Source organism: Dunckerocampus dactyliophorus, chromosome 21 (assembly GCF_027744805.1).
Source record: "Dunckerocampus dactyliophorus isolate RoL2022-P2 chromosome 21, RoL_Ddac_1.1, whole genome shotgun sequence".
Classification (NCBI taxonomy): Eukaryota; Metazoa; Chordata; class Actinopteri; order Syngnathiformes; family Syngnathidae; genus Dunckerocampus; species Dunckerocampus dactyliophorus.
In genome coordinates, this window is record NC_072839.1 from 9,083,556 (window position 1) to 9,110,313 (window position 26,758).

Genomic DNA, 26,758 nt, shown 5'->3' on the forward strand with positions numbered 1-26,758 from the left:
AATACGTCTTTGGTATTGAATGAGTTAATATTTGTCCATTGAATTGTATTAGAAATGCATTTTTGGTATGATTTTTGGTATGAATATTTTCTTAAGTAAAAATGGCTGAATTTGCACATTTCCTAATCAAATAGAAACAGAGGATGGCAGAAACATAGGATGAGGCTGCCACGAGCGTCTCCGCTCGGCTTAGTGCGCATGCCCTGCCATTTGGATCATGGCGCCTGCCATTTTGTCTTTGTCAGCTTGTCACCAATAATATAATGTTGCAGAAACATGTATTCACCCAACCACCGGGCCGCTACCCGATAACCGGTCTGTGGGCAGGGCCAACTATCAGGTGCAATGATAAAATACAAGTTAGAAAAATGTATTTGTAATTAATTACATCAAATTTTATATAAATGCATATCAATTTTGGGAATAGGGTCATTAGTTTATTTAAAACATAATACAATAGTACACCGTTAGAAATGGTTGTTTTCTTCCATTGTGTATCGGCGAGTGGCCACCCATCCCAGTTTGCTTGACAGCCCTTGAACGCACCATGTGCAAATGTTCTCCCACACTGCACAGATAGACTACTATACTGTATTTTTTCCCATTTTTTTTCCACCTCATATTTACTCCCAAATGCTGATACTATGTGGGAATGCATAAAGGTAAGTTTTGGTGACGTTATTGCGTGCTAATGTGCATATTTAATCTGTGCACACCCTCAACTTAATTAATCAAAGAGTGATGCTATGGTCTTCTTTTTGAAAACTCTAGGCTCATACTGGTGGATGGTGGGTCTGTATTCATTTTGTGCTTTTAATTGGTTTGTTCCTGTCTTAGTTTTGACACCCACTCCACCTCCCACTGTTATACGTTCAACAGCCTTTGTTATGTATTTAATATAAATATGCAGCCATGTAATACACACAAATGTCATGTGGGAGGCACTTGCAGTACTCGCTTCATCCTGAAAGGGGGCAGGGTTGTGCGTTGGCTGGAAGGTGCTTGTCACAGTCGTCCTTCCATAGAGAGGCTTTTTACTATTTTTTTTTTGGTGAGCAACAAGTCAAATGCAGATAAAATAAGATATTTTTATGCTCTGCTGAATGAGTGAATGAATTTTACTGCCAAGATGGAGAATTATATATCCAAGCTCACCAGTAGGCGATCAGAGTTTTACAACAAAGACAACAGATGTATTTCATATTCAGTTAATAAACAAAATAAATAAATGCAGATAAAATAAGATATTTTTATGCTCTGCTGAATGAGTGAATTAATTTTACTGCCAAGATGGAGAATTATATATCCAAGCTCACCAGTAGGCGATCAGAGTTTTACAACAAAGACAACAGATGTATTTCATATACAGTTAATAAACAAAATAAATAAATGGCCCTGAACCAGCCATGAACATCACCGCATGTCACTGCATATCTTTCATAGAACAGGTCGTGTGCACCCCAAATGTAATTGTAGAGGAGCAATCGCACTACAGTCGGCTGCCCTGCACACATGCCTGCTGTAAAGCGAGGCTAGCCACTTGTATTCCTGAAACATTTATTGGTGGAATGAAGAAAATAAATGTAGCCAAAGAGACTGTGAGCTTTCCATTCAAGCTTCCAATCTGCGACAAGCAAGAAGGACCGGAACGTGACTGATGGACTTTATCATGTTATTCCAGCTGCCACATCACATCGCTTGCTCATCAACTGATGCTAATGGCGCAGCTCCGCACATCCTCAGCCACACTCCATGTGAAGCCAACGCAATTCCATAAAAAAGATAAATGGGGAAAATATCAGTCATTCTTTTCCAAAGTAATGAAAGGCCGCTCCAGTAGAAATATCCCAGACTGACGACGTGACGCAAGCTCATTGTGCCGTGAGGCCGCGACAGGTGAGTGTCTGAATGTATCCAATGAGAGCTGGGTCAGAGCACACCGCCCTGATGAGCCTCGATAAGGAGCACGGCGGAATGGATGCTGAGGAGGCTGCAGGCTGCCGTTTTTTATTTTTTTATTTTTTATATATATATAGTCTAGACGAAACCTCAAGTTATTCCAGCCTGCGGTAATCATTTTGAAGAGATTAGAAAAAAAAATACTGTTGGCTGACGACTGATGATAGGCTCAGGAGGATATGAGCCTTTTTCAGATGACGTAAGCGTTTTGCCCCGTCGAGGCACTAGGGGGCGTAGGACTCTCACTCTAGCTTCATGCACACCCCAACTGAGCTAATATGAAGTCCATGCTTACACACGCCGATAAGACAGGAGAAAGTGTGAAGTCCTCTAGATAGCTTATCATCCGCACCCCCAACAGTGCTTGTCTTCCTCTTATTTATTTATTTATTTATTTAAATAGGCTGTGGAAAGAAGAAATCACTTCCATTTGAGATGCATAGAGATCTCCGGCCAAGGGGAATGGAGGCCGGGGTAAAGATTGCGGAAATATTGACATTTACGAGGGCAAACAGAATCCAGGTGAAGCATTAGACAAGGGCATTTTTTTCCTTTAGAGCTGTTTGTGTGTGTGTGTGTGTGTGTGTGTATATCACTGGGTCCATCTGTCTACTAGTATTGCCTCATATATTGCTCCTGGCCCTGGGAGAGTGCACGTGAGCGATGGTGGACTGAGCCGGTGTCACAGCACTCTTGACGAGTTTTCATCGGTGATCCAGTCTGACAGGAAGTACACTCCAATCATCTTCTAAGAGGATGGAGTGTAATGGCTGACTGCGTCAGCTGGCCAATAAACATTCACTTGAAATGTCCGCAGATGTTTGCTTACATCTTGTTTTGTGCGTTTGGCCAGTAAATGTGGCTGTTTGTTAACTTGGTGTAGCGTAGCTTGCGGAGGAAAAGTTTTGAAGATTTAGAAAGCCGATCAAAGCCAACATTTGCACCTTTTAAATGGAAACAAGGTTTTGTATTACAAGTAAAATGGTGGGTTGTTTTTTTTATTCATTCATTTACTAAGCCGCTTATCCTCACTAGGGGTGCGGGGGTGTGCTGGAGCCTATCCCAGCTCATTTTGGGCAGAATGGTGTTTTTTTTTTTTTTAAACACAGTAACAAACACAGTGGATCAAGAGGTAGAGCAGGTAGTCCAGAAACTGGAAGGTTGGCGGCTCGATCCTCGCTCCCTCCACCCATGCGAATGAATGTTTGCTGGTGGTCAGAGAGGCCGTAGGCGCAGATTGGCAGCCACGTTTCCGTCGGACGACCCCATGGCAGCTGTGGCTACACATGTACAATACCACCGGATTATTTTTACGTGTAATTTCAGATGTAGTCTGCTAACTTTTAATTGCACGGCAATATTTACTGTACACATGAACGCTTCCACATACAGTAATCCCTCTTTTATCGCGGTTAATTGGTTCCATACTTTGCGTGAAGTAGGATTGCTCATTTATAAATCTCATACTTTTGTATTTGGAGCATAGAAAACCTGTTTACGACCCTCTAACATTATTAGAGCAGTCTAGATTTGAAGTAACACCCCTATAGTCATCTTTTCACCTGTATTACCCATTGTATTATAGTAGACATAATAACAGTACATAAGACGTTTAAGACATGAATAAGACGGGTGCTTGTGTGTTGCTGTAAATGTATCCCCCCAGGGGAGCTGAGTGGTAGGTGGACAGGATGTGATGTCGGGGGTTCAGAGTTGGGTTACTGCAGCAACAGTAGCATGTGTTTTTATTAGGAGTTATTGGGCATGTTGTGAGATCATTCCAACCTGCATTAAAAGCCTGTTCCTCCAGCGATCATGTCTGGTGCTTGTGTGTCTCACTGAACATTACGTAGCATTACTGACACCGAAGATACTGAAGCCCCAGTTCCTCCTGATGTTGCGTCATCAGTAGGTAAATGTTCACGTTTCACGGTTGTTAGCTCACTTTAACTCATTCAAAGACGTACGTTTTTATAAACCCTAACGCCTGATCCGAACAACGTATTTATACGTCTTTTAAGTTGTTTTTTTTTGCGCAAGAGGCTAAAAGGAGATGGCGATGCAACTCCTCATGAGTGTATTAGGCTTGAGAGCAAATTTAATGCCCTAAAAATGGCCACTAGGTGGCAGAAGTGCATCATGAGAGGAAGGAGAAACACGCGAAGAGGAAGCACTTGCATAAAGGCAGCTGTTACATTGCCCCACATGAATAAAAATTACGCATTGTTGGGGAATTTTAGCGCACGCACAGTTCCAACTCACATAGTTCAGTTCCAAATGTGAACATTTTAAATAGTTCATAGTGTTGTATTGTAAATAAATCGTTCGTTTAATAAAAAAAACCCAACTTTTTTGTGTTGTTTATGTTGTGGTATAGTCGTTTAGATATTTGAGCTGTCACAAAATCCCAAAATATTTGTCAAAGTGCAAGTTATGCTTAAATGTATCTTTCACATAAAGCTGGTTTTCGCCCTTTTCTAGTCGGCAACTGATATTTTCGTGAAACCTACCAATGTTCTACTGCTGATTACTAAAGAACGGATAAATGTAGAAACAAATGTTTTTTTCTGAGGAAAGATGGGAGTCTAATCTTTCTTTTGGTATGTATGTAGGCGGTTTTCGGAGGGTTAAATCAAGCCAAGACGCCCCGCTAATGACTGCTGGCTTTTCAAGAGAAATTCAAGTTAATTATTGCTGTCAGAGGTGAAAATGTCAGTCTGAACTGCCATTGTGCTGTTCCCTCCAGGGTTCTGGGTCCTGCGTTGACATTCAGAGTCGGCCACAACCCCAAGAATGTGACCACGGCAGATGTGGTGCAAATTGCAGGTAAGAGCAGCCGTTTTAAGGCCTCCAATTGTCATGTCATTTCCCCGCTCTGTCACGCGTGTGCTTCAGCAAATGAGAGCACAGATTAGTCTCTTTGTAGATACAGCTGCTTGTCATCTTGTACGTGTATAGCGTGATCTTGAAGATGACGAACACTGCAATGACAGATGACCATCCATTACCGAGGCGGCATTCACATACTGTACATCAGTGGTTCTCAATTATTTTCTGTCATGCCCCCTTAGGAGACAGACATTTATTCACGTCCCCCCAAATAAAATACTATTGAGAATCTGATAACATGTATTGGTTTATCTGTACAAACCACTGTATGGGTTGCTGACACCAGCAGCCTGCATACAATCACCTTATGATCAAAATAGATACAATTTCCAAGTTATTAACTCAATTTGTAACAATTAAACAAGACTGCTTAGTCTGTGTGACTGAAACACAGAAAAAAAGTGCAAATGATTCACTGGGATGTGCATTTTTATACACTTTATTGTTTTTATTTAATTATATTTGTATTTTGACATTATTATAGACATGTATGTTAGGTTAATTGGCGACTCTAAATTGTCCATAGGTATGAATGTGAGTGTGAATGGTTGTTTGTCTATATGTGCCCTGCCATTGGCTGGCGACCAGTCCAGGGTGTATCCTGCCTCTCGCCCGAAGTCAGCTGGGATAGGCTCCAGCATGCCCCTGCAACCCTAATGAGGAGAAACGGCATAGAAGATGGATGGATGGATTTTTATACACTTAACACGGTAACATTCAAAACTTTGTGAACATTAGCCACTCGTTAGCTTCATCAGCTTGTTCCGTTTCAAAAGGTCATATGACATTTCATTTGTTTGGGTCATACGACACGTACCTGCAGAGCTAAACATATTTTGAAGTTGGTAGTCATAAGTGAAATGGAAATTCCATGGTCGTAATTGTTACATTCTTCAGGTATTGTGATGATAAAATGCCGATTTAATCCTGGATATTGTAGGAAAAAAAAGGACATAAACAATGTGACAGGAATATCATGGTTTTATTGAGTGGCTCTGATAAAAACCGCATCCTGTGAAATGATCTGCAGTGGAAGTCTTTATTGACGTGCTGCAAAATACGCACACGGTTTCTATGACACAGATAATATTGACGAAGTACAGGAACTTTTGGAAGTTCAATTACCGTATTTAGTGTCCGCCGCCATCACGCCTTCGGTGTTGCTTCTAATGCACACAAGCTGCAAAGCAAGCATGGCTTAAGTTATAGAGCCAAATTACCCAATGTGAATAGCATGTTTAGTTAATTATGTATTGATATCTAAAAATCATGTGGTGTCCAACAATCATCGCGATCGTTATCACTGATGTATATTTCAGTGAGTGCACACAAAGTTTTATTGGCTACTATTTTTCATGAACTTAACTGTGTACAGTTATCTTTTTACATGTTTTTATGATGTGGCAGGGATTGAATACTAAAAAAAGAAGTCAGGGCTAATCTGCTCGACTTTCAATCAGTGGGGATGTGTGGTTGCGAGATTGGCGCTTCCAGGGCGTGTACTTCTACCGCTTTGAACAGGCAACCTGTTGATTAGTTTGAGCATTGCTGCCACGTAGAGCAGTGGTCCCCAACCCCTGGGCCGCGGCTCGGTACCAAGCCGTGGGTCATTTGGTACCGGCCCGCACAGAAAGAAAAAATAATTTCCATTATTTCATTATTTTCATGTTTTATTTTGAAAAGTGGGCGGATTCTCTGTTACATCCGTCTCACTTGACGCATGTCCATTGTGCGTGTGCTAACTTTATCTCATGCCGCACAGATAGACTACTACTGTATTTTTACCATTTTTCTTTCACCTCATATTTGGTCTCAAATGCCGATACTATGTGGGGATGCATAAAGGTAAGTTTTGATGACTTATTGAGTGCTAATGTGCACATTTGTCTCAAGTTAATTCATGCTAGCACACTGCCTTTTACCACACACGTCAAACAGCGATGTAATAATCTCTCTGGAAAAACGTGGCTGGAACGTCAACTGGTGGATGGTGGGTCGGCATTCATTTTGTGCTTTTAATTTGATGTTATTCATGTCTTAGTTTTACACAATACATAATAAATAAGACAAATTAGATCGCTATAATGTACAACAGTATACAGTAAAGGGTTTCTCAGACGATTTTTTGAAGCTGTGATGGTGGGCTGCCGCCGCTGTGTCATGCCGCTGCTGCATCTGCAATTTTTTAAAAACTTTTATAGTGACAAATAACTGTTTTTATTATATTTATTTATTAACTTATTTCATTTTTTTCAACAACTAGCAGAACATGAACCGAGAACATTGAGGTTGCTGAGAGCACTGAAAGTGGGAGTCTAAAATGTCAAGCCCCTTTTTTTTAACTGACCTATTTAGTCCAGTAATATGGGACTAGTACAAAAGTACAATATTTTGTAGTATTTGACACAAACCTAAATTAAATTTGATGCCTGTTTTAGAGTAATACGAAAACATGGGAAAAGAATTGTTCAATAAAATATTTTTTGGTTCAAAATAACACAGTTAACACAATAGAATAGAAATCCGTAGTGTATAAACAGTGTAAATTCAAAATCCAGGGTTATGATAGCACAGGTGTATCCAACTTGCAGCACTATTAAAGCTACTTTGTGTTTGTGTTGAACAACTTAGACACACAACTCGTGTTTTGAAAACGAGCCATAAGTATTATAATAAGAGAGCAGGGTTAAGTCACACTTAAAAAAAGCAAGTTAGCCTTTAACCCATGAACGTGATAGCCACTTGTAGCTCACCCGTGGGGCAAAAACAAGCTAGCTTGCTGCCGCCACAGACCCAGGCAAAATGTGTAAACAAAGATGCCAGAAAGTGGAATGAGATTGAAACGTGAGCGACCACACGCATTGGTATAGATAGGCTTAGCATCTGACAAGCTGTCGTCAATTGACGACACATTTTATGGACTATTTGTCATTCTCACGACAATACGGTGCATGTTTATCAAAATAAAGCGCAGTGAAACTTTTTTTGATAGTGTAGATTGTTTTCAAACTAAGTGTGGTCAATATGCGCGTAATTAAGAAGCTATACATGTATCTATATAGCATATACTGTATATCCATTCATACATTATATTACTTAACATTGTTTTCAATAAAAAACAACACATTTTTAAGGTGCGGCAGCTTTTCTTGATCGTGGCACAGCGCCCCGATCAATTACATGTAGCAAAAACCCTGCCGCTCCGTTTTTGACAGTGATGTAAGCTTGTAGAAAGCTCCTCGCTGCCTTCGTTCCCCTCGGTTTGTGGATATTCTCGTGAAGTGTGGCAACACTCCTGGCAGTCAATATCAACCGTCCTCACCTTTGGTCTTGTGGCTGGATGAAATGTGTATCTATTTTTGTTCTTTCTAGGGATGTGTCGTGGCGACGGAGCTCTGGTAGAATAGGCTTTTGTACAAGATTACAGCGTGTAGTGGTACTCTTGTCTCGCTGTCTTTTGCCGCTTTTTGTTCTGCATGTGTGCAATGATGATGATGATACCCTTGCCTCTTTTCCACTCCATGGTACCTACTCGGCTTGACCTGTGGAGCCCAGGCAAATGGGTGTGCCTTCATTCTGGACGCTGCGGCATTACACTCTCTCTGATAACATGCTGAGATGGAAATACAACAGATCTTTGCGTTGTTGTTTTGTGCGTTCGATGCAGCGTGATTTTAAAGTAAAAGTAATCTCCCCGAACTGAAACAAGTACTGTGCGGTGAAAAAGCGCCTTTAGTCACACCATTGTTCGTTTTTCCTCAAATTCTTCCCCTTCCGCTTCCCGTTTCCCTCGCTGCTTTGATGGACTTTGATGGGACGGCGTGTAGTGAGCGCTAATGAAAGGCGTGAGCGGGGCTGAAATGTCAGCCCAAATGTTAAGTCAACACGATGGTCCGCCTGACCCGTGTGGATGAATTATGAATACGAGCCCACCTGAATAGCGATGGGCAAAAGTGAAACTAGCTTGTGGTTTTAATTGGTGCTCTTTATTCACAACACATCTGGTGAAGAATGAAATATTAAATCAATCTGTGGTCTTTAAGGCAACATTTGTGCCCCCGCCGACCTTTGATGAAATTGTGCTAGAACTTCATTTCCTGTCTACCGTGCTGCCCCCGCCCCCCTCTTTTATTTCCGTCACAGTGTGAATTGGAGTGGACTTCCCGCCCTCTGATATTAGAAATGATGCAAAGTGAATGCACAGTTCAGATCCTGCAAATACCTGACGTTGACTTCAACACAACACGACGATGCTTTTGTTGTTGTTATTGAAGGAGCTTGCAGGTTGCGGAGCAACATTGCGTTTTAAATCTGAAAATGAAAGTGACGCCCACATGCAGCGGCCACCTGGGTAATCCTAGCTGACCTTTGCCGTATGTGTGACTGTGCATAAATGACGTGGCCTCCTAATGAACTCATCACAACCCCTGCTGCATCCTGGGCTCAACCTGCTGCTGGGAGCCCGCGCAGCATGCGTTCTAGCATTCATGGAAGTGGACGGCCAAGCAGCACTTTTTTACAGCATCACAGCCATTCAAGGTGCAACAATCAGCATGCTAAATCAGGCTTTGTGACATTTTGTTTAATACATTTTTTAATCATAAGCACTCGGCCACCGCAGCATAGGTACACTTGCACAATCTCAAGAGGTCCAATATCACTATTATACAAGTGTTTGCCCCCTTCCAGATTTTGTCACATGTTTCAGATCATCAAACAAATTTAAATATGAGTCAATGACAACACAAATGAACACAAAATGCAGTTTTTTAGATGAAACTTTTTATTATTAAAGGAGAAAAAAAAATCCAAACCTACATGGCCCTGTGTGAAAAAGTGATTCCCCCTAAACCTAATAAGTGGTTGGGCCACCCTTAGCAGCAACAACTGCAATCAAGCGTTTGTGATAACTTGCAATGAGTCTCTTACAGCGCTGTGGAGGAATTTTGGCCCACTCATCTTTGCAGAATTGTTGTAATTCAGCCACATTGGAGGGTTTTCCAGCATGAAGTGTCTTTTTAAGGTCATGCCACAGCATCTCAATAGGATTCAGGTCAGTACTTTGACTAGGCCACGCCAAAGTCTTCATTTTGTTTTTCTTCAGCTATTCAGAGGTGGACTTGCTGGTGTGTTTTGGATCATTGTCCTCCTTCAGAACCCAGGATGGTTTCAGGTTGATGTCATGAACAGATGTCGAGACATTCTCCTTCAGGACTTTTTGGTAGACAGCAGAATTCATGGTTCCATTTATCACAGCAAGTCTTCCAGCTCCTGAAGCAGCAAAACAGCCCCAGACCATCACACTACCACCACCATATTTTACTGTTGGTATGATTCTGAAATACGGCGTTACTTTTACGCCAGATGTAAAGGGACACACACCTTCCAAAAAACTCAACTTTTGTCTCGTCAGACCACAGAGTATTTTCCCAAAGGTCTTGGGGATCATCAAGATCTTTTTATAATAAAATTGAGACAAGCCGTAATGTTCTTTCTGCTCAGCAGTTGTCTTGGAACTCTGCCATGCAGGCCATTTTTCCCAGTGTCTTTCTTATGGTGGAGTCACTGACCTTAAGTGAGGCAAGTGAGGCCTGCAGTTCTTTGGATGTTGTTGTGGGGTCTTTTTTGATCTCTTGGATGAGTTGTCGCTGCGCTCTTGGGGTGATTTTGTTTGGCCAGCCACCCCTGGGAATGTTCACCACTGTTCCATGTTTTGGCCATTTGTGGATAATGGCTCTCACTGTGGTTTGCTGGAGTTCCAAACTTTAGAAATGGCTTTATTACCTTTTCCAGACCGATAGATTTCAATTGGGGGGGCGCAAATCACGTTTTCACGTTTTCACACCACATATGTTTGGTCTTCAGTCGGCTATTAAATTGTGTCATTTGTGTTACTTTTTGCGCTACGAAGGTATCATGGATCTACTGTGTGTCTAAAAGCTGTATATGTGATGCTTGGATTAAACCAGAGGCATACTGGGGTCCATGAGTCATTGGTTGGGGGTCCGCAATTTTTTTTTGCTGCAAAAATGGAAGTTGTGGCTTATCAGAAGGACATAACTATGAACAGGAAGCACTAAGGCAGGGGTCTGAAACCCAATTACGGCCCGCGGGACCACATTTTGCGGCCCCCTACTTGACATTTATTGTAAGTGCAGCCCATGTACCCTGCAATGTCTACAAATATTATAATATTGTGGCAATCTCAACTCTTACAAGAGAAGCACTTTAGCTTGCTTGAAGAACAAGGCGCTTGAATTGACACTGAGCTTGCAATGAGCTTCATACACAGTGGGCGGCCACCAGACAGAACACTGACTACAATCATAGTGCCAGCACAAAAATGACAGCACAACATGTAACAGGTACGTAAACACACTTAGGGCAACTACTACCATGAATAATCACAACTATGTTAATGTGAAACAATAGGGGCGTGACGAGACGATAAATGAGATTGGATATATGAGAACATTACATTTTTTTAACAGTACATTTGTACCTTACATCAGTAAAGTACAATGAAAATATATAAATATATATGACAATACATTGCAATCTACCCATTTAATTTCTACTACGTTACCTTGCATTACTCCTCGTGAGGCTACACTCTTCTTCACTCCGTGTGTATGCTAGCAGCCCCGCCTCTACCCACCGAGGCAAAGAGACTGTAAGGCTAACAAAAGGGCTCACTCCGTTCTTGCTGTTGTTCTATGGAACAAATGCGCCAAGGTGCTGAAACCAGTGCACAGCCTGTTTGGAAGCGGGAGACGAGGAAAACAGAAAAATTGTCCAGTTAATTTTCACTTATTGTGTGTATTATTGTTAGCATTATTATCTGAGACAGGTTTTTTTTCCTGAACTACTAACCTTCTGATCTTGTGACACCCCTACTAAACAGACAGCCTTTCACAAAACAAGTGCCGCAACGGGAGTGCTTCTGGCTTCCCAGCATGCCTTGCGGCAACGTTTTGTAAATAGTTGGTCAAAATTGTTGTTTAGAGTTAACATACTTGTTTATTATACTCCACTAGTAGTAGTAGTAGTAGTAGTAGTAGTAGTTGTATGTTATCTATCTGTTGCGTTACGTTACTGTGTGACAGTTATTGCATTATTTCTTTAATGACTGCGTGAGTCCAAATGTTATGTTGAGTAGTGACCTCCTGCCCTTTCCGATGTGTTGATGAGCTCATTGCGAGTTCCCTTTTGGCTGCTGTTTGCCTAAATAAAGAGCAACTTCCTTTAAGCAAGCTAAAGTGCGCCTGACTATCTCTTGGGAAACACAGTATTATTTAGTGTGTGTAATTATGTTTGATATATTTTACCACTTATGGCCTACCATAGCGCAGGCTTGTGACAGTTTCCTGTCGTGTTTGTTGACAAGTTTGTCACTTCGATCGAATATGCTTCCGGGGTGAATACTTGACGCACCCAGACTCCTCCAGCGGCCCCCAGGGGTCCAAAACTCAAAGCCTAATTTAGGTCGCTGAACAGTATTTCCCAAATTAAGGATTCTTATTTGAAAAGTGCAACATTCTTATCAAACAGATCTCAAGTAGGTTTAAATGTTTTGACATTTTTGATTTTTAAATTAGCATGAGGACTTTAAGGGGAAAATGTTCTTTCCTGTAAGCGGCCCGTGCTCTCAAAAAGTTTGTGAATGCCTGGATTAAACCTAGAATCATTTTTGAAAAACTTCTTTGGCTCACATTTTTACACCCATTAGCTCTTCCATCGTTTCTTGATGGTCACCTAGTTTCCAGCAGCATGGCAAATGGAAAGCGGTCTAAAGCGTTCACCTTTGCCTTGTAATGTATATGTTGTGATACAGAAACACATTTTCCCGATCTGATGGAGGTTTATATGGCTCTGCTGCATACTGTTGTCCATCTATCTGCCCAGCACTTCTATTTGATGTGCTCAATGCCCATTGACAAGAATAGACAAAGAGACTGGCTTGAAAGGCACGGACAGTATTGAGGACATTTGATAACTCATTGAAAAGCATCTTTTGGGCGGCAGGTTCTTAGCGGCTGCGTTGGTGAAAAGCCTGCTGGGAGGTCTGACTGTATTAGCGGAGGTAGAGGCTCTTGTGTTCTGCTCAACTGGAAAACCGCAGGACAAAGACGCGCAACGCCTAATCCCCGCTCGGCTGCAAAACAAAAGAGAAAGCTGCTGCTTTATCAAAACTACAAGGCCGCGTGTGTGCGTTTTGTTTGCGTGAGGTTGTATTTTTTGTGCAGCTGTGTTCCTACTGTGCCGTGAAATCTTGTTATTTCATGTTAGTAATAGTAAAGGTTTTTATTTGTTTCAGACGTGCTTTAACAAGGCACATCACGTTTACACTTGCATCATATCCGAAAAGGAGTAGGAAGAAGCAAAGTTTATTAATTCTGACCCCTTCTCCAAATCTTAGCAGTGACTGCAAGGTTTCTCCGAGGATTGTTTTGAAGCTGTGGTTGTGGGCTGCATGGGAGGCAGGCCGCCGCCGCTGTGTCGTGCTGCTGCTGCGTCACTGTGACAGTATTTATATATTTTTTTATATTTAAATTTACTGTCAGTAATAAACAACATTATTACAACATTAGGGTCGTTTTCAGAGGCTTCAACAACAAATGCATGAATTAACTTTAAAAGCCTTTCTCTCGGCTTTTTCTTCCACTCCTTATCTGTCAAGTGCCAACAGGGCAGACAGGTGATTCCGGTGCATGTTTTTCAAAATAAAGTATAGTGAAACGTGCACAAGGGTGCTCACACTTTTTCAGCCTGTGGGCTAATTTGTCCCAAAGATCTACCTCCTACTATAAACATAGAGAATATATATATATATATTTATTTATTTATTTTATTTATAAATATGAGTATTTATGTACATTGTACATGTATATCAGGGGTGCACACAATCAAAATGATCTTCCTCTTACTATAAAACATATCGCATGTATAAAATCTAACCGGTAAACTTTGCAACTACTATACTAAATACTAATGATTAGTATTTCACAGTTTCAAAGTTTACCTTCTGTAATTCCTGTATTTGGGTAGTTGTCTCCTTCTGTTGTAATTCCTGTATAATGTCTGTATTTGGTTACTTGTCTCCTTCTGTATGCCTGTAAATATTCTCATACATCCACGTCATTGTATTCTCAGGGCACTGAATCGACCACAACAACCTGAACAATAATACGTTCCAGAAGGTCCGACTCAAACCAAAACGGACTCTAACCAAAGCACATTTTCCCATAGCAAAGAATGTAAGTCCAATTAATCCGTTCCAGACACAAACACAAAAAACACATTTTATAGACAATAATTATAGTTTTACATGCAGAAAATGATGCAAATATAATTACAAATGACAAATGAATGGCCAACTGAACATTTAACATCATTTTTACCGAGTTTATTTGTAAAAACCACCCACAAAACTAACAAAATAACACAAAATAAACATTATTCTGCTGCGATCACAATTAGCAAATATGTAAAAAAATATATCAAAATAAATATCAATGTTCTAGAACCAATAAACATGTACCTTGCCGTTTAGTAAAGAAAATGGGGGAAAAAAACAACAGCTGGTGGCAGTGGAAGTGCGGCGGTGAGGTGGTGACGTGTGCTATGTGTGACTCGGGATACACTGGCGGACACTACACTGAGAGGAAGGACGTCACTTTTGTTCTTTTTAGTTAACTATTCAAGTTTAAACTTCATTATGTCTCCCAAAGCGGGGAGACAGACTCGTCTGGTGTCCGTACCTGAAAGAAAGTGAAATTAGACATCGTAAGACGCTCGGTGGAGAAATCACGTTAAAGGTATCATCACTCAGAGGCAAACTTCAACTTGTGTGAAGAGGTGTTTTTTTTTATACGCAGTTCTTTTGCTTGATATCTACACTCTCACTCACTCAGCCACATCAACCCAAATGTCTACCTCACTCACGGTGCAACCAAAAAGGAACACAGCAAGTGAAACACGCGATGTAACTTGAAATAGATGCTTACCTGCTAATATGCATGCAAAACAATACTATTTTATTTATTTGCCATTTATAACTCACAAGGCATGGGGGGCAGTCCATATGACACTTCCCCAGCATGAAGTTACCCAGCATGCCTTGGGGGTTATGTTAGTATAAAATAGTGTTGTACACGTATATTAGTGTATAAGCATTTATATCAATTACTGCGGCGCATGTGTTCCACATGTTATAAATAGACGTTTTTATGGGTGTCTCAATTATTGGCTGTATTTTGCCATATGCTAGTGGTCCTGGAACGTAACCCCCTGGCAAACACAACGAATGAGTGAACGTGTGACTTTGAAAGTGTTTATTTTGAGAATTGATTGACCGTTTTTGGGTCCTGACGCTCAATTTGGGAAAATATGCATCAGTGTTCATGGTGCTTTTTGAGGGCTCGCACACTGTCGAGCTGCACAGACAAGTTCATCCAATATAACATATAGGATCCTGTGCATAGCTCATTCAGCAAGACAAAGGCTTGCATCCCTAACGCTTTAAATGTTTACACTGCGAGCTGCAAGGCTGCGGGATGGTCAGGCACGTATGATATCATCACTGATGTGTCGCCGCACTAGGCCAGACACCGGGGCTGTGGGAGTGCTGGAGTACTCAGTAGGATCCGGGCGAGGACTCTTCTTTTGTCATGGCTGTCACGCCCGGGCGACCCCGCAGCCCCTCAGAGGCCACAAAGGCCCCCAGAGGCCAGGCCACAGCAATGATTCCACGGGCCCCCGGGCCGTGAGAACCCTGGCCCTGGTCAATGACGGCTGGAAGCCAGAGGATCCTGAGAGCAAGTAGCTGGACCATCTGGAGCAGAGAGCACAGACCCTGACACACGGCTGTCACCCCAGGGAGGCATGAACACAGACAATATCCTCCCCGTGTGTCTTCCTCATACTTGAGTAACAACACAGAGGAAATCCAAGAGAGTCTGCTTATTATTCAAACAGGGGAAAGAAAGTTTTTCTAAAAGACAACACGTGATATGAAATGCATTCCATTCAGTGAGAGAATCCCTCCTTCTTGAACAGGACACTGACCAATCACAATGCCATGAGGGTTTACTGCCCATCACTGCCCATTTATTTGCTCCTGTCTTCCTGCTGACTTGTGCTCTTTCAACTACTTGAATCTAGAAAGTACAAAATTGTAGTCAGGACTGTTCCTCAAGTCCTGTGGGGGGCGGTACTGCGCATTTCAGGCTTGGTCACGTATCGTACAAATGGGGAAGAAGACGTCTTCTGTGGATTCACTTTGCCGAAAAAAAAAACAAACTACTAACGACACAAAAAGAGATGGTGCTATTCTTCTGCTTATTCTTCTGCTTTTCACAGGAGGTTTGGGAAATGGAATCGTAACTCTGCCTCACGCCAAATTGTGATAGCATAAGAAATTCATCCCATTGTTGTACGAACAGAGCATTCAGCAGCTGCTAATATGTCTTCGTTCACCCTGCACACCGCCCCAAAAAAGATGGCTGACCAGACTTGAAAATGTCGGATTTATAGCTGTCAAAATTGGGCTAGAATGGGGTTTAATATGCACAGAGTATGCCCAGTTTAAAGGAAAACTGCACTTTTTTGGGGAATTTTGCCCATCTTCCACAATCCTTATGTGAGACATGAACACATATGCCTTTCTCTTTTATTCCGCCCTTAAAGCCTTCTGAAAAAAACTGAAAAAGGCGCCAGCAACACTTAATTTACATATAATGTGACGTGCATATTAACTAGGGGTGTAACAATACGTGTACCTATACCGAACCGTTACCCCTGTAGCGATAATACGCAGTTTCATATTTATATTATCAACTTCCACCAAGCTCCGCCTCCCACATTTATACCATGCTGAAAACATTGAAAAATGTTGGCAATTTCAATAAAATTCACATTAAAAAAAGGCAAGGTCATTTATTTTTTGGATCGAAAAAATATCGAACCGTAACACAAACGTATGGAACTGAACCGAACCGTGAATTTTGTGTATCGTTGCAACCCTAACGTTAACCAAGCTACAGCGACATTGTCAATATTATTATTAACCTTGTCACACCGATGGAACTACATTACTGGCGTATTGACACCTTGCCACACCGCATCGGCTAGCTACTAGCTGGCTAGCGACTAGCTTCACCGCACACAATGCCACGCTCACAATGCCTCAGGCCACTACCGAAGGGTAACGCTACATATTGGAGCTGCCGCTACTGCTGCTGTGTTTTTGTCTTTGAGTTTGGCAAAGTTAATGCTCGGTGCAGGTGTTCGTTTCTATGTTGCTATGTGAAATCAATGCGCCCAGGAAGGAAGATCCAGTCATGCTTAAAAGGACCAAAATACGGCAACGTACTGTAAGTATTACATGTTATTATGAATGGAGCAGTTAGTACATGGTTACAGCATGCACATAAAACCATAAAACCTTGTTGGAGGTGTTTTAATAGCCGTCTTAGGTGTGTCCCGTTACATGCAGTAATGAGCTGTCTCTGTTTTTATATTTTTTGAAACGCACAGAAAAGAGAAAGACGTGTGCTCATGTCTCACAAAAGGATTGTAAACGATGGGCAAAATTCCAAAAAAGTGCAGTTTTCCTTTTGTCTGTCAAATGGGATTGAGCTAGTTAGCCGATACAAAGTCACTGGCAGGCTGCTTTCAAGCGAAAACGCAGCGGAGGGGCTGCATGATGGTGGCTACCATTTGAGTGCTTGTGTTTTCCAGCTGAGCAGATCAGCATAGATCTCCCACGCAGACAGAGTTGACCTTCACTCTGGCAAACACTTGTCAAAATGCCAATGATAATTACCTGCTCTCTTGGCAAACAACACAATGTTTTATCCACACGGCTCTGTGACACTTTAAGAAGCCTACGTCGCCGTGGTGGTCATCTTAAGCTGCTGGCATTCCCCAGCAACACAGCGGCGTGTTTGCTACTGTGATGTTTACCACTCCCAACCAACAAGCCACCAGAGGCTGGGAAAAAAAAAGAAGTGAGAATTACATTTTCTCACCTACATTCTGTTTTCGTCTCTTACGACGGGTTGCGCTGTCAAAGTAAAATTGAGTTTGTCAGCATGGAATCACGAGAACTTTACTTTTGATTTCTTTTTTGGTAGACAGTGCAGCGAGTATCAGTGAGCAGAGAGGTCAGAAAACAAGCCCATCCCTCCCTCTTCCCCGTCTTTCCCTGGACGCTCTACTCCCCATCACTGGCTACCGCTCTCTGCTTGAGTGCTTGAATGTGCTCACTTCGGTGATCAAAGTCTTCCTCAGTCTCTTCTCCTCCATTGCCCCTGGCTCTGTGTGTGTGTGTGTGTGTGTGTGTTAGGGAGAGGCAAGCGTTTGTCGTACACTCTCGCTAGTACCCATCCTCTTTTGCATCATCCTCCGTCTGCTAGAGGGCACACACACGGCGTACAAAGACAGACAGATGCACACAAACCAAGAGTGATGCTAATTCCATATGACGCGGTCCACATTTTACATTTCCCTAGCATTTATGCATTGATGATCTGTGAGCAGGAAAAAACACGCAGAGGACTGACACGTGTTGCTGCCGGACTTCACATGCTAGGTTCCTCCAGGTTTCGACCATTTCAGCGAACCCACGTGGCCCGCCACGCCATTTTATGTGGCCTGCGAAAGCCTGCGGATAATGTGTCAATAATGCACTTCATCCTTTTTACTTCTAAATTGATTTGTTCTTTCCTACATGCAGTTCGTCTAAACTTTAATATTATTTGATTATGCAACAAGCTATTCCAAGCATTTCGTTACCCATCGATTTGTTAGTAAAAGAAATAATAGTCAAATGCGTGGACGATTGTGTAATAATATTATGAGGTGGCTCTCTGAGGACAGCCATAACTGCGATGTTTGACACCCCTGCACCACTTTGTCCCCATCAGTCTACAGTTGGCTTGTGTTGACGCTACGTGAATGCTATTTGAACACAGTCAGGCAGGCGAGTCTCCAAGCAATCGACATATGCCCGGCTCTCAAATACATAACATCTTTTCTAGAGTCCTCCGTCATGACGTTATGATGCAAATAAACACATGCTACACGCTTCTCTTTAATGGAAAGTACGATTGGCGGTATGTACAGAATATTGGTTTGGATATGCCACTTTATAACATACATTGTAGCTACTCGTGTCCCAAAACAACCTTTTCACTTCCGGTATGATACTGATATTGCAACTTTGAGTATCGGCTGATCCCGATATCAATCCGATTACGAATTGGTGCTACTTTTAGTACTTATTTTGTAGTGTGGAATGTTACTGTTGCTGACCGAGAGTCAGCAACAGTAGATATGAGAAACCCTCCCTTCTCTCTTTGCAGGTGTTTTGGACGCCGTTGGTTGTTTGGTGGGGGCGGTGGTTTGTTTCTTTGTCTATGTGCTAATGCGAGGATCCTCATGCTATTTTGGTGGTGCTGATTTAGATGCGTGACGGGGTTGGTCGTGTTGAACTTTCCCGGTTCTGCGTGGCCGCGGGGGACTTGTGCATGGCGGGTTTTGCACGTCTTTTTTGGACATTTAAGGGATAGTTCGGATTTTTGTACATGAAGTTGTATGACATCCCCATCAGCATTGTAGTCCATTAACACCCACTTACCCCCACTTGGTCTCCTAAATCCAGTTCTGGTCGGATTTCGGTGATGAGGAACGCAGTTCAAGGTAGTCGCTGGGGTTTCACAAGTAAGGAGTTTGGCTTCTCTAAATAATATGCGCTCAAAAAAAGTCTTTCCGCGACGGAGCGGAAGAAGACGCGAGCGTCTTCCTTCACATACACAAGAATGGACAGGCGACAGTGCGCAGGGAAACGGCGGGAGACAAATATAACGCAGAGCGATTTGTGAGGTCTGATTTTTCCGAGTAGGCATTATTGTGATGCAAATGTATTCCTCTTTTGAACGCATAGTGTTTTGAGAAGCCGAACTCCTTACTTGTAAAACCCCAGCGACTACCTAGAACGGGGGTGTCCAAACTATTTCCACTAAGGGCCGCATACTGAAAAATCAAAAGATGCGGGGGCCGCTTTTACATTTTTTTTTTTTTTTAAAACCAACCCAAACAAAATATTTAGTATAATGTACATATATATATTTACACATATAAAATATATTTATTCATTTTATCAGTGACAAAGCGCATTATTATTATTATTATTATTATTATTATTATTATTATGGGCTGTTTCTCCTTACATTAATTTTTGGCTGTTTTTTTTTTTTTTTTTTACAAATATTTCCGTTTTACTTGTACATTTTTTTTCCTCATACTAACATGACTTATTCTCATAGTATTTTGACTTTGTGATCATAACATTACAGCATTTACCCAAACTAATTTTCCTAAAATTTCAACTTAATTCTTTGTTTGGTTTGTTTCTTATATTACTTTTTTCCTATAATATTTCAGCTATTTTTTTTGTTAATATAATGACATTACTCCCTTAATATTTTGTCTTTATTCTTGTAAAATTACAGGGTTTTTTTTCCATTTTTGCTCGTGTCCTTTTAATTTTATTGTTTAATTGTATTTTTAGAATGTGCTGAGGGCCAATAAAAAAGCAGTCGCGGGCCGTAAATGGCCCCCGGGCCGCACTTTGGACACCCCTGACCTAGAAGTACGTTCTTCATCACCGAAATCCAACCAGAACTGGACTTAGGAGACCAAGTGGGGGTTCAGTCGCTGTTGATGGACTAAACTGCTGATGGGGATGTCATCTAATTTCATGTCAAAAAAACGGAACGATCCCTTTAACAAACAATATTGCCACATGGGCCATGGGCCACATCACTCCTGCTCCTTGCTACCTTGTTTGCACGCTAGCATGCGCTGTTGTGTGCTGTCATGCGGCCTCTGTCCGGGTGGATACACATGCTGGAATGGACTGCTTGTATTGGAGTGCTAATATCGAGATCTTAGATCATTTTTTGGTGATATCGGACCGATATTGGGACATCCATAGGTACTTTTTAGAAACATGAATAGTTGTGAGATGGTTAATAATTGCGTGACGACTGGTGTATGATGTATTGTGTTGCGACGTGTTCAATATGCGTGTGTAATTTTATGTGGAAATTAGCTTCATGCGATTCTATGTGAATAATATAAGGTGCACACTGCCTATAAACTACAAAAAATACAAAAATAAAGGCATTTGGGAATTGTTTTAGTCTCCTCCCAGCTCTAACCAAACACTTTTATTGTGCTCGTCTTCCAGAAAAGTTGTGATGTGGAAACATTCCAGACGATGAATGATTTAGGCAGTGTCTTTAGCTCCTTTTCATCCTGTTTGTCCTCGTCAGTCATACTTTGGGCTCCTTCTCCATGCTTCCCTGCTCCTCGTTACTCCTCTCCTATGCTTGAGCGCTCACCTCAGTGTTGGGCCGAGGCTGTAAACATGTTTACTGTGTCAACATGGCTGTTGCAAAGCAGCGAAAGACAGTAACAGGTGCCCGTCAGCAGTCGGCCACATCTCCAGTGCATTAAAGGATCTCTGCTGTGGACGGGGATTAGTGTCGCCTGGCATTGTTTGTTTGCTAATTCCATCTCCAAGGTATTTGTGGGAAATAGTCATGAATAATTGAAAGCCATGAAACCAAGCTATCAAATGGAGGGAGATTAATGAGAGAGGGCTTCCAATTGGAGCAACGTAGCAAAACATTCAACTGAATATGCATTGTTGGCGACCACAGAGACGACAGTTTGAACTTTTAATGCATGATCTGAAGCCAAGCGTGCATTGACACATTTATTTTACACTCTATGAAGACCATAAACATTTGAAGATAGCATATCATGCCTTTCAAATTAGCTGATGAATCGTTTAATGACGATACAGAAAGCTGAATGTTCTACTCCGCAATTGTCCTCATTATTCTGTGTTTAACAACATTTTGGGCCAATTTCTGTGAAGATTCACACAGGCTGCGATTGTGTAAGCAAAGCTAATTATCAGCGTCTTTATTTGGTACAAACAGTCCCTGTTTGCAGGGACTCTTTGTTATGTGACACCAAATTTTCTAATTGAGCTCTTCCGGAACAGAGCAAGCTGGTGGTTTTTATTCCAGTAAAGCAGAGCCACGCAGGATTGTCTTGAACGTCTAATGAACCCAATGGTGGCTAGTTTTATGATTTATGGGATGACACCACCTTGTAAAGAGCATTTTCTTTCCTGGAACATGTGGCACGTCGTCTTCTTCGCATGCCTGGTGTCTGCACCTCCAGTGTTTAGTCGTCTCCTTGAGGTTTTGTCACGGCTCCGTAGACTGGAAGAGCTGCAGCCACACGGGCATTGAGCGGAGATGGTGGGATTAAAGCACCATGTTGAGCAGTAAATCCAGCCTCCTCTTCAGTCCTGGCCCCCACCATTTCCCACCTTTTCCCTCTTTTTGCTCCGTGCCGACCCTCTCAGCCTTCATCTTCTGTGTTCTCTCCTCCCTTCATCTTTCCGGCTGCGACCACATTGAACGCCGCCGCGCTGATGGCTCTCACCCATGTGGAGAACAGCGGGTTCTTGTACACTGCGCTTTTTACATTATGAGGCAGCTCGTATAAACAGCCATGCAAATGAGCCTCTCCCCGTCTCCTGCTATGAGTCACGATGCAATGAAAAGATGGTGATAGTGATCAAATTGCTAGACTGAATTGAAGGAAGCTGTGAAGATGATCTTCTGGAGGAGTTGAGGAAAAGGCCTTAATGGCACTGATTCAGTCCATTTTGGCATGAGGGAAAATGACATTAACGTGATGTAAATCATTAACACCCACCAGAAACCAGCACTGAATGGTTTGCTGTATTTTAAAAGTAGTCTTTTACTGTCACATGGCTTCTATTGTGTAGCATATAGAGCAGGTAAGAAGGATGCATAATGCCGAGGGCAACAGGTGCAGACTAGAATGAATACCAGAAGAGAAACATAAGAAGTAGAAGCTGCAGATCCCAATTTCCACACAATTCACATCCCCATTACGCTACTGATTGAAGAGGCAGCTATAATGTTCAATACTACCGAACTTCTATGACTACTTGCCAAGAATCCCGTTCCATTATCACCCCATTACATAATTGCTCAGTCAAGAAAAGCAGTTTTGTGAGGTTAAATATCATCCGCGCTCTATCTTATCTATGTGTGAAACACCTCAAAGGCCAGCAAATGTCACATCCAAATACAGTGGAACCTCGGTTAGCTTCCGGTGTCGGTTAACGTTGAACATTTACGCCATAATTTAGCCTCGGTGTGCATACATTTTCCGGCTAGCATACAACGCGGTGCGCCTCTGGTCCTGTGTTTGCGGAAAGTGATCTTGGAAAATGATTTATCCTCCACATGGCTTGTGAATGTGAAAGTTAAGCACATGCATGTCCGGGCCACGGGCCACGAGTTTGAGACCCCCCACTTACGGTATCTTGCCCTATTTTGATTATTTAAAACATTACCAAAAATTCTTTCCCAGGCGCCTTGATTAGACAGAGCCCATAGGAGCTGACGCTACTTCCGTCAGCAACAGCAGCATGTCCGCTCTCGTTGGGATGGCTGTGTCCTCCAGCACAAGACTTGTGCTCCAGTCCTCAGCTAAAAAATGGTGACCGCAAACGAGCATCTTGTTGAGTCTTCGTTGCGAAATTGAGAGCCAGTAGTATCCACTCTTCCGTCTGTCCCGTTGCAGTGGCTTGAGGTGTTGTGCCTGGCGAGGCGTCGTGTCACTCCACCTGATAAATATAGGTTTTCGTGTTAGCTGCTACAATAATAGCGCTGTAGCGTGGTTGATATGCGGGTCAGTTATGTAAATGGAACACTGTTGCCGTTTTTTGTTCGGGTTTTAGCGTCAAAACGTGCATTGTTAGCTGGCTCTTACTAACTTGTTTTCTCTCGTTAGAATACACAGGAAAGGGACATAAATACGTGTTCGTGTTTCGCATAAGGATTGTGAAGGATGGGGAATTTTTTTTTTTTAATGTGCAGTTTTCTGCTTCTAGCGGGCTCAGCGCCCCACAAAACAAAATTAGCATTTCCTCTTAGAGCAGTTCTGCAACCTAGTGCTTCCAGTTGACTTTGTTTTTAGACTTAGCAACATTTCAGACCCCGTTGAGGACTCAGCGCCTACAGACAAACAAGCAGTTTAACTACGTTAAAACGTGTCGCTAGTATTGAGCCTTATGATTTTGGAACTTGTCTCTGTGGAGGCTGAAAAGGGAAAGAACCTTGATAATTATTCCCTATAAAATGTATTTTTTGTTAATATTTTTGGGTGTCTGGGACGGATTAATTGGATTGACATGATTTCCTAAAGGAAAAATTGCTTTGGTTTTTGTACGATTCAGTTTTTTGTGGTACATTTTGGAACAAATGACTAATAAAAACCGAGCTACCACTCTATATACAGTATTTGTCCGCTACAAAGGGTGTACCATGTGTCCAGTAAAATGTACGAGCGTGTTGTGTCCCTGCTAATGGTGACTTCGCCCCTAATTGGCCCCTCCATGCGGGGCCCTGCCAGAGCTCCAGGAGCTCCAAGTGTAGAGAAACAAAAGGGAGCCGCGGAGCTTCAAAGCATCCGGGTGACATTTCTGCCTTTCCGTCTTCAAAGCGCTGTTTGCTTTTGTACTTGCTTTTTGACTATGATTACATGATATCTTTTCTAGCAAGGGATTACAGCTGTCTGCAATCATAGTGTAGAATTTGGAACCCTTTCAGAACATTCTCAATAGAGCTGCCTGCCATTATGTTGGATTTCTACTATTGTATTTATTCTGCTGTTGCTTGACTGTTTGCCACATCCAGCACACTTTGGCAGCTATATCAGGTGATCACTAACCTACCCGAACCCCAGTGACCCTCCCCCATGCATACCCCCCACCCCCAACCACATCTTCTTCCTCATTTTCATTCACCTGCAAAGCTTCCACCCCTTCGTCACGTCTATAATTCACGACCAGGTGCAGCAACAGCTTTCTTTGGCATGGCAGGAAAAGAAGACAGATGTTCAATTTCCACTTTGTTTATCTTTTCCGTGTGTGCGCGGAGCACTTTTGCTGCATTTTAACTGTATGCAAATCGTAAGTGTTGTGGTAATTTTCCATACAAAGCCATGAGAGGCCGTGACTGATCGCTGCAACTGGAAGTTCCACACCTACGATCTGCTCCTCAATAGTGTTTTTGCTTACTGCCCTTCAGATTCATCATATCCTTGCGTTCAGCCATTTGAAAGCGGAAGCAAGAAGTCTCTAAATGATTGATGCGCTTTAAAAAGGAGTTTTCCTCCTGTCTTAAATCGATAGCGGCTGACTGTCATGACTCACTGGCCTGCATACAGCAGGTCAGACGCCTACAGAGGAGCGCTCTCTATCTCAAAGCTCTCTTGAAAGGACACCACCTTTCAATTTAACTCCAATATCCACCTCAGATGGACTTGCAACGGATTTCAAGCCACTTCAGACTGTTGCTAAAGTGGCCGTTTTTTTTTTTGTTTATGACGCTAAATGCTCTCTTCAAATTAGCAGTGCTGGTTTTAATAGTAGATTTTCTAAAAGACAGAGCAGCCTCAACAAGGGGGTGTTTAGAGAAGGATCCAGATGACGCAGACCTCTTTATTGTTTTGAGCTTCTACGATTAACAGTGCTCAACTTCTTTTTCCACTTTTATGACAGTGCAGAAAGATTTGATGTTACTTGAACGTGTTGTTTTTTGGGCCAATGGATTACGCTTCTGCCTTGTCGCGTTGCAAGTCTCCACCAGAACAGTAGGGGCGTTGTTCTCCAGTGAGTCAACTATTGAGTGATAATGACACCTGACTGTTTAGCTTGTTAGCTTCCTTTGTTGCTCGTGAACAATGGCGATCAAAGAGAAACGGAGAGTGCTATTGCACGTGGAACTGATTGACGTGTCACTTTTATTGCAAATGTTGACCGAAAATTGGGAGAAGGCGTTCCCAAATGCGGGATGTACGCCCCGTGACCAAGTCGCATACACACAGGAAATGATGCACTAGAAGCTGACCAATCACGGCACTTTACAGTGCACGTTTGGAGCACATTTATGTGTACGTAAACTGCTGAGTTAGTTTATCCGCAATCGGAATGCTAAAGATAAAAGTTGCATTATCTGTGTGTGGCTGCCGACGTCTCTTCTCCACTTTTTTTTAATGCCGCAGCCACGGCACAAGACCGAATCAGGAGGGGGCTTAATGTCGGCTGACTGACGTCACATGACATCTACGAAGTTAACTTAAATTCCGGTTCCTAACAATTCTCGAGGCGGGGTCATAAAAGTTTGCATGGTTTAAATGAGGGCGCTAATCTGAGTTCTTTTTGGATGAAATGCCTGAACTATTTTGAAGGCCGGAAATGTGTTGTGTGGGTTGACAAGGTGTCATGATGTCATTGTGTTGCAAATGTGGCGCTGAGCCGACCGCTCTTTTTGTTATCACGTTAAGCCAAACTCCTTTGCCGCCTTAATCACCCGCTGGAGTGCCTTCCTATCTCGTGTTGTGCAGTTAACGTACCAAACAGTGATGGAGGCGGTAAGGACACTTTCGATATTGCATCTATAGAAGCAACTGAGGATTTTTGTGGACATGCCAAATTTCCTCAGTCTCCTCTGGAAGTACAGTCTCTTTTGGGACTTCTTGTGACATAAGGATGTAATTTAATGTCTGTCGGGCTCTAGAAGGTCACAGTTTTTTTCAGGCTCCAACTATGAAAATAGTCAATTTATTACTATTGAATCCGGAAATTCACCTAACAGTCGGGGCTGGAACGAATTAACCGCGATAAACGAGGGCGACTGTATGTCTGATCACAGCTGTTTAGCTGCGTGTGCGACAAGGGGCAGGGTGGTTTATGGATGAGACCCAATCAGAACTCCTGTCTTTG

The 26,758-nt window shown here is 42.3% G+C and overlaps 1 protein-coding gene across 2 annotated transcripts in view; it reads left to right on the forward strand.

The window, feature by feature from the left end:
• Nucleotides 1-26,758, forward strand: part of ptprn2 (protein tyrosine phosphatase receptor type N2) — a 125,226-nt gene that overhangs the window by 30,176 nt on the left and 68,292 nt on the right. For both annotated transcript variants that reach the window (XR_008567310.1, XM_054765011.1), the window contains exon 10: nt 4,706-4,785. Coding sequence is in view for 1 of the 2 variants with exons in the window: in XM_054765011.1 (XP_054620986.1) it covers nt 4,706-4,785 (80 nt within the window). In the remaining variant the exon portion in view is untranslated. The remainder of the gene's footprint in view (nt 1-4,705; nt 4,786-26,758) is intronic.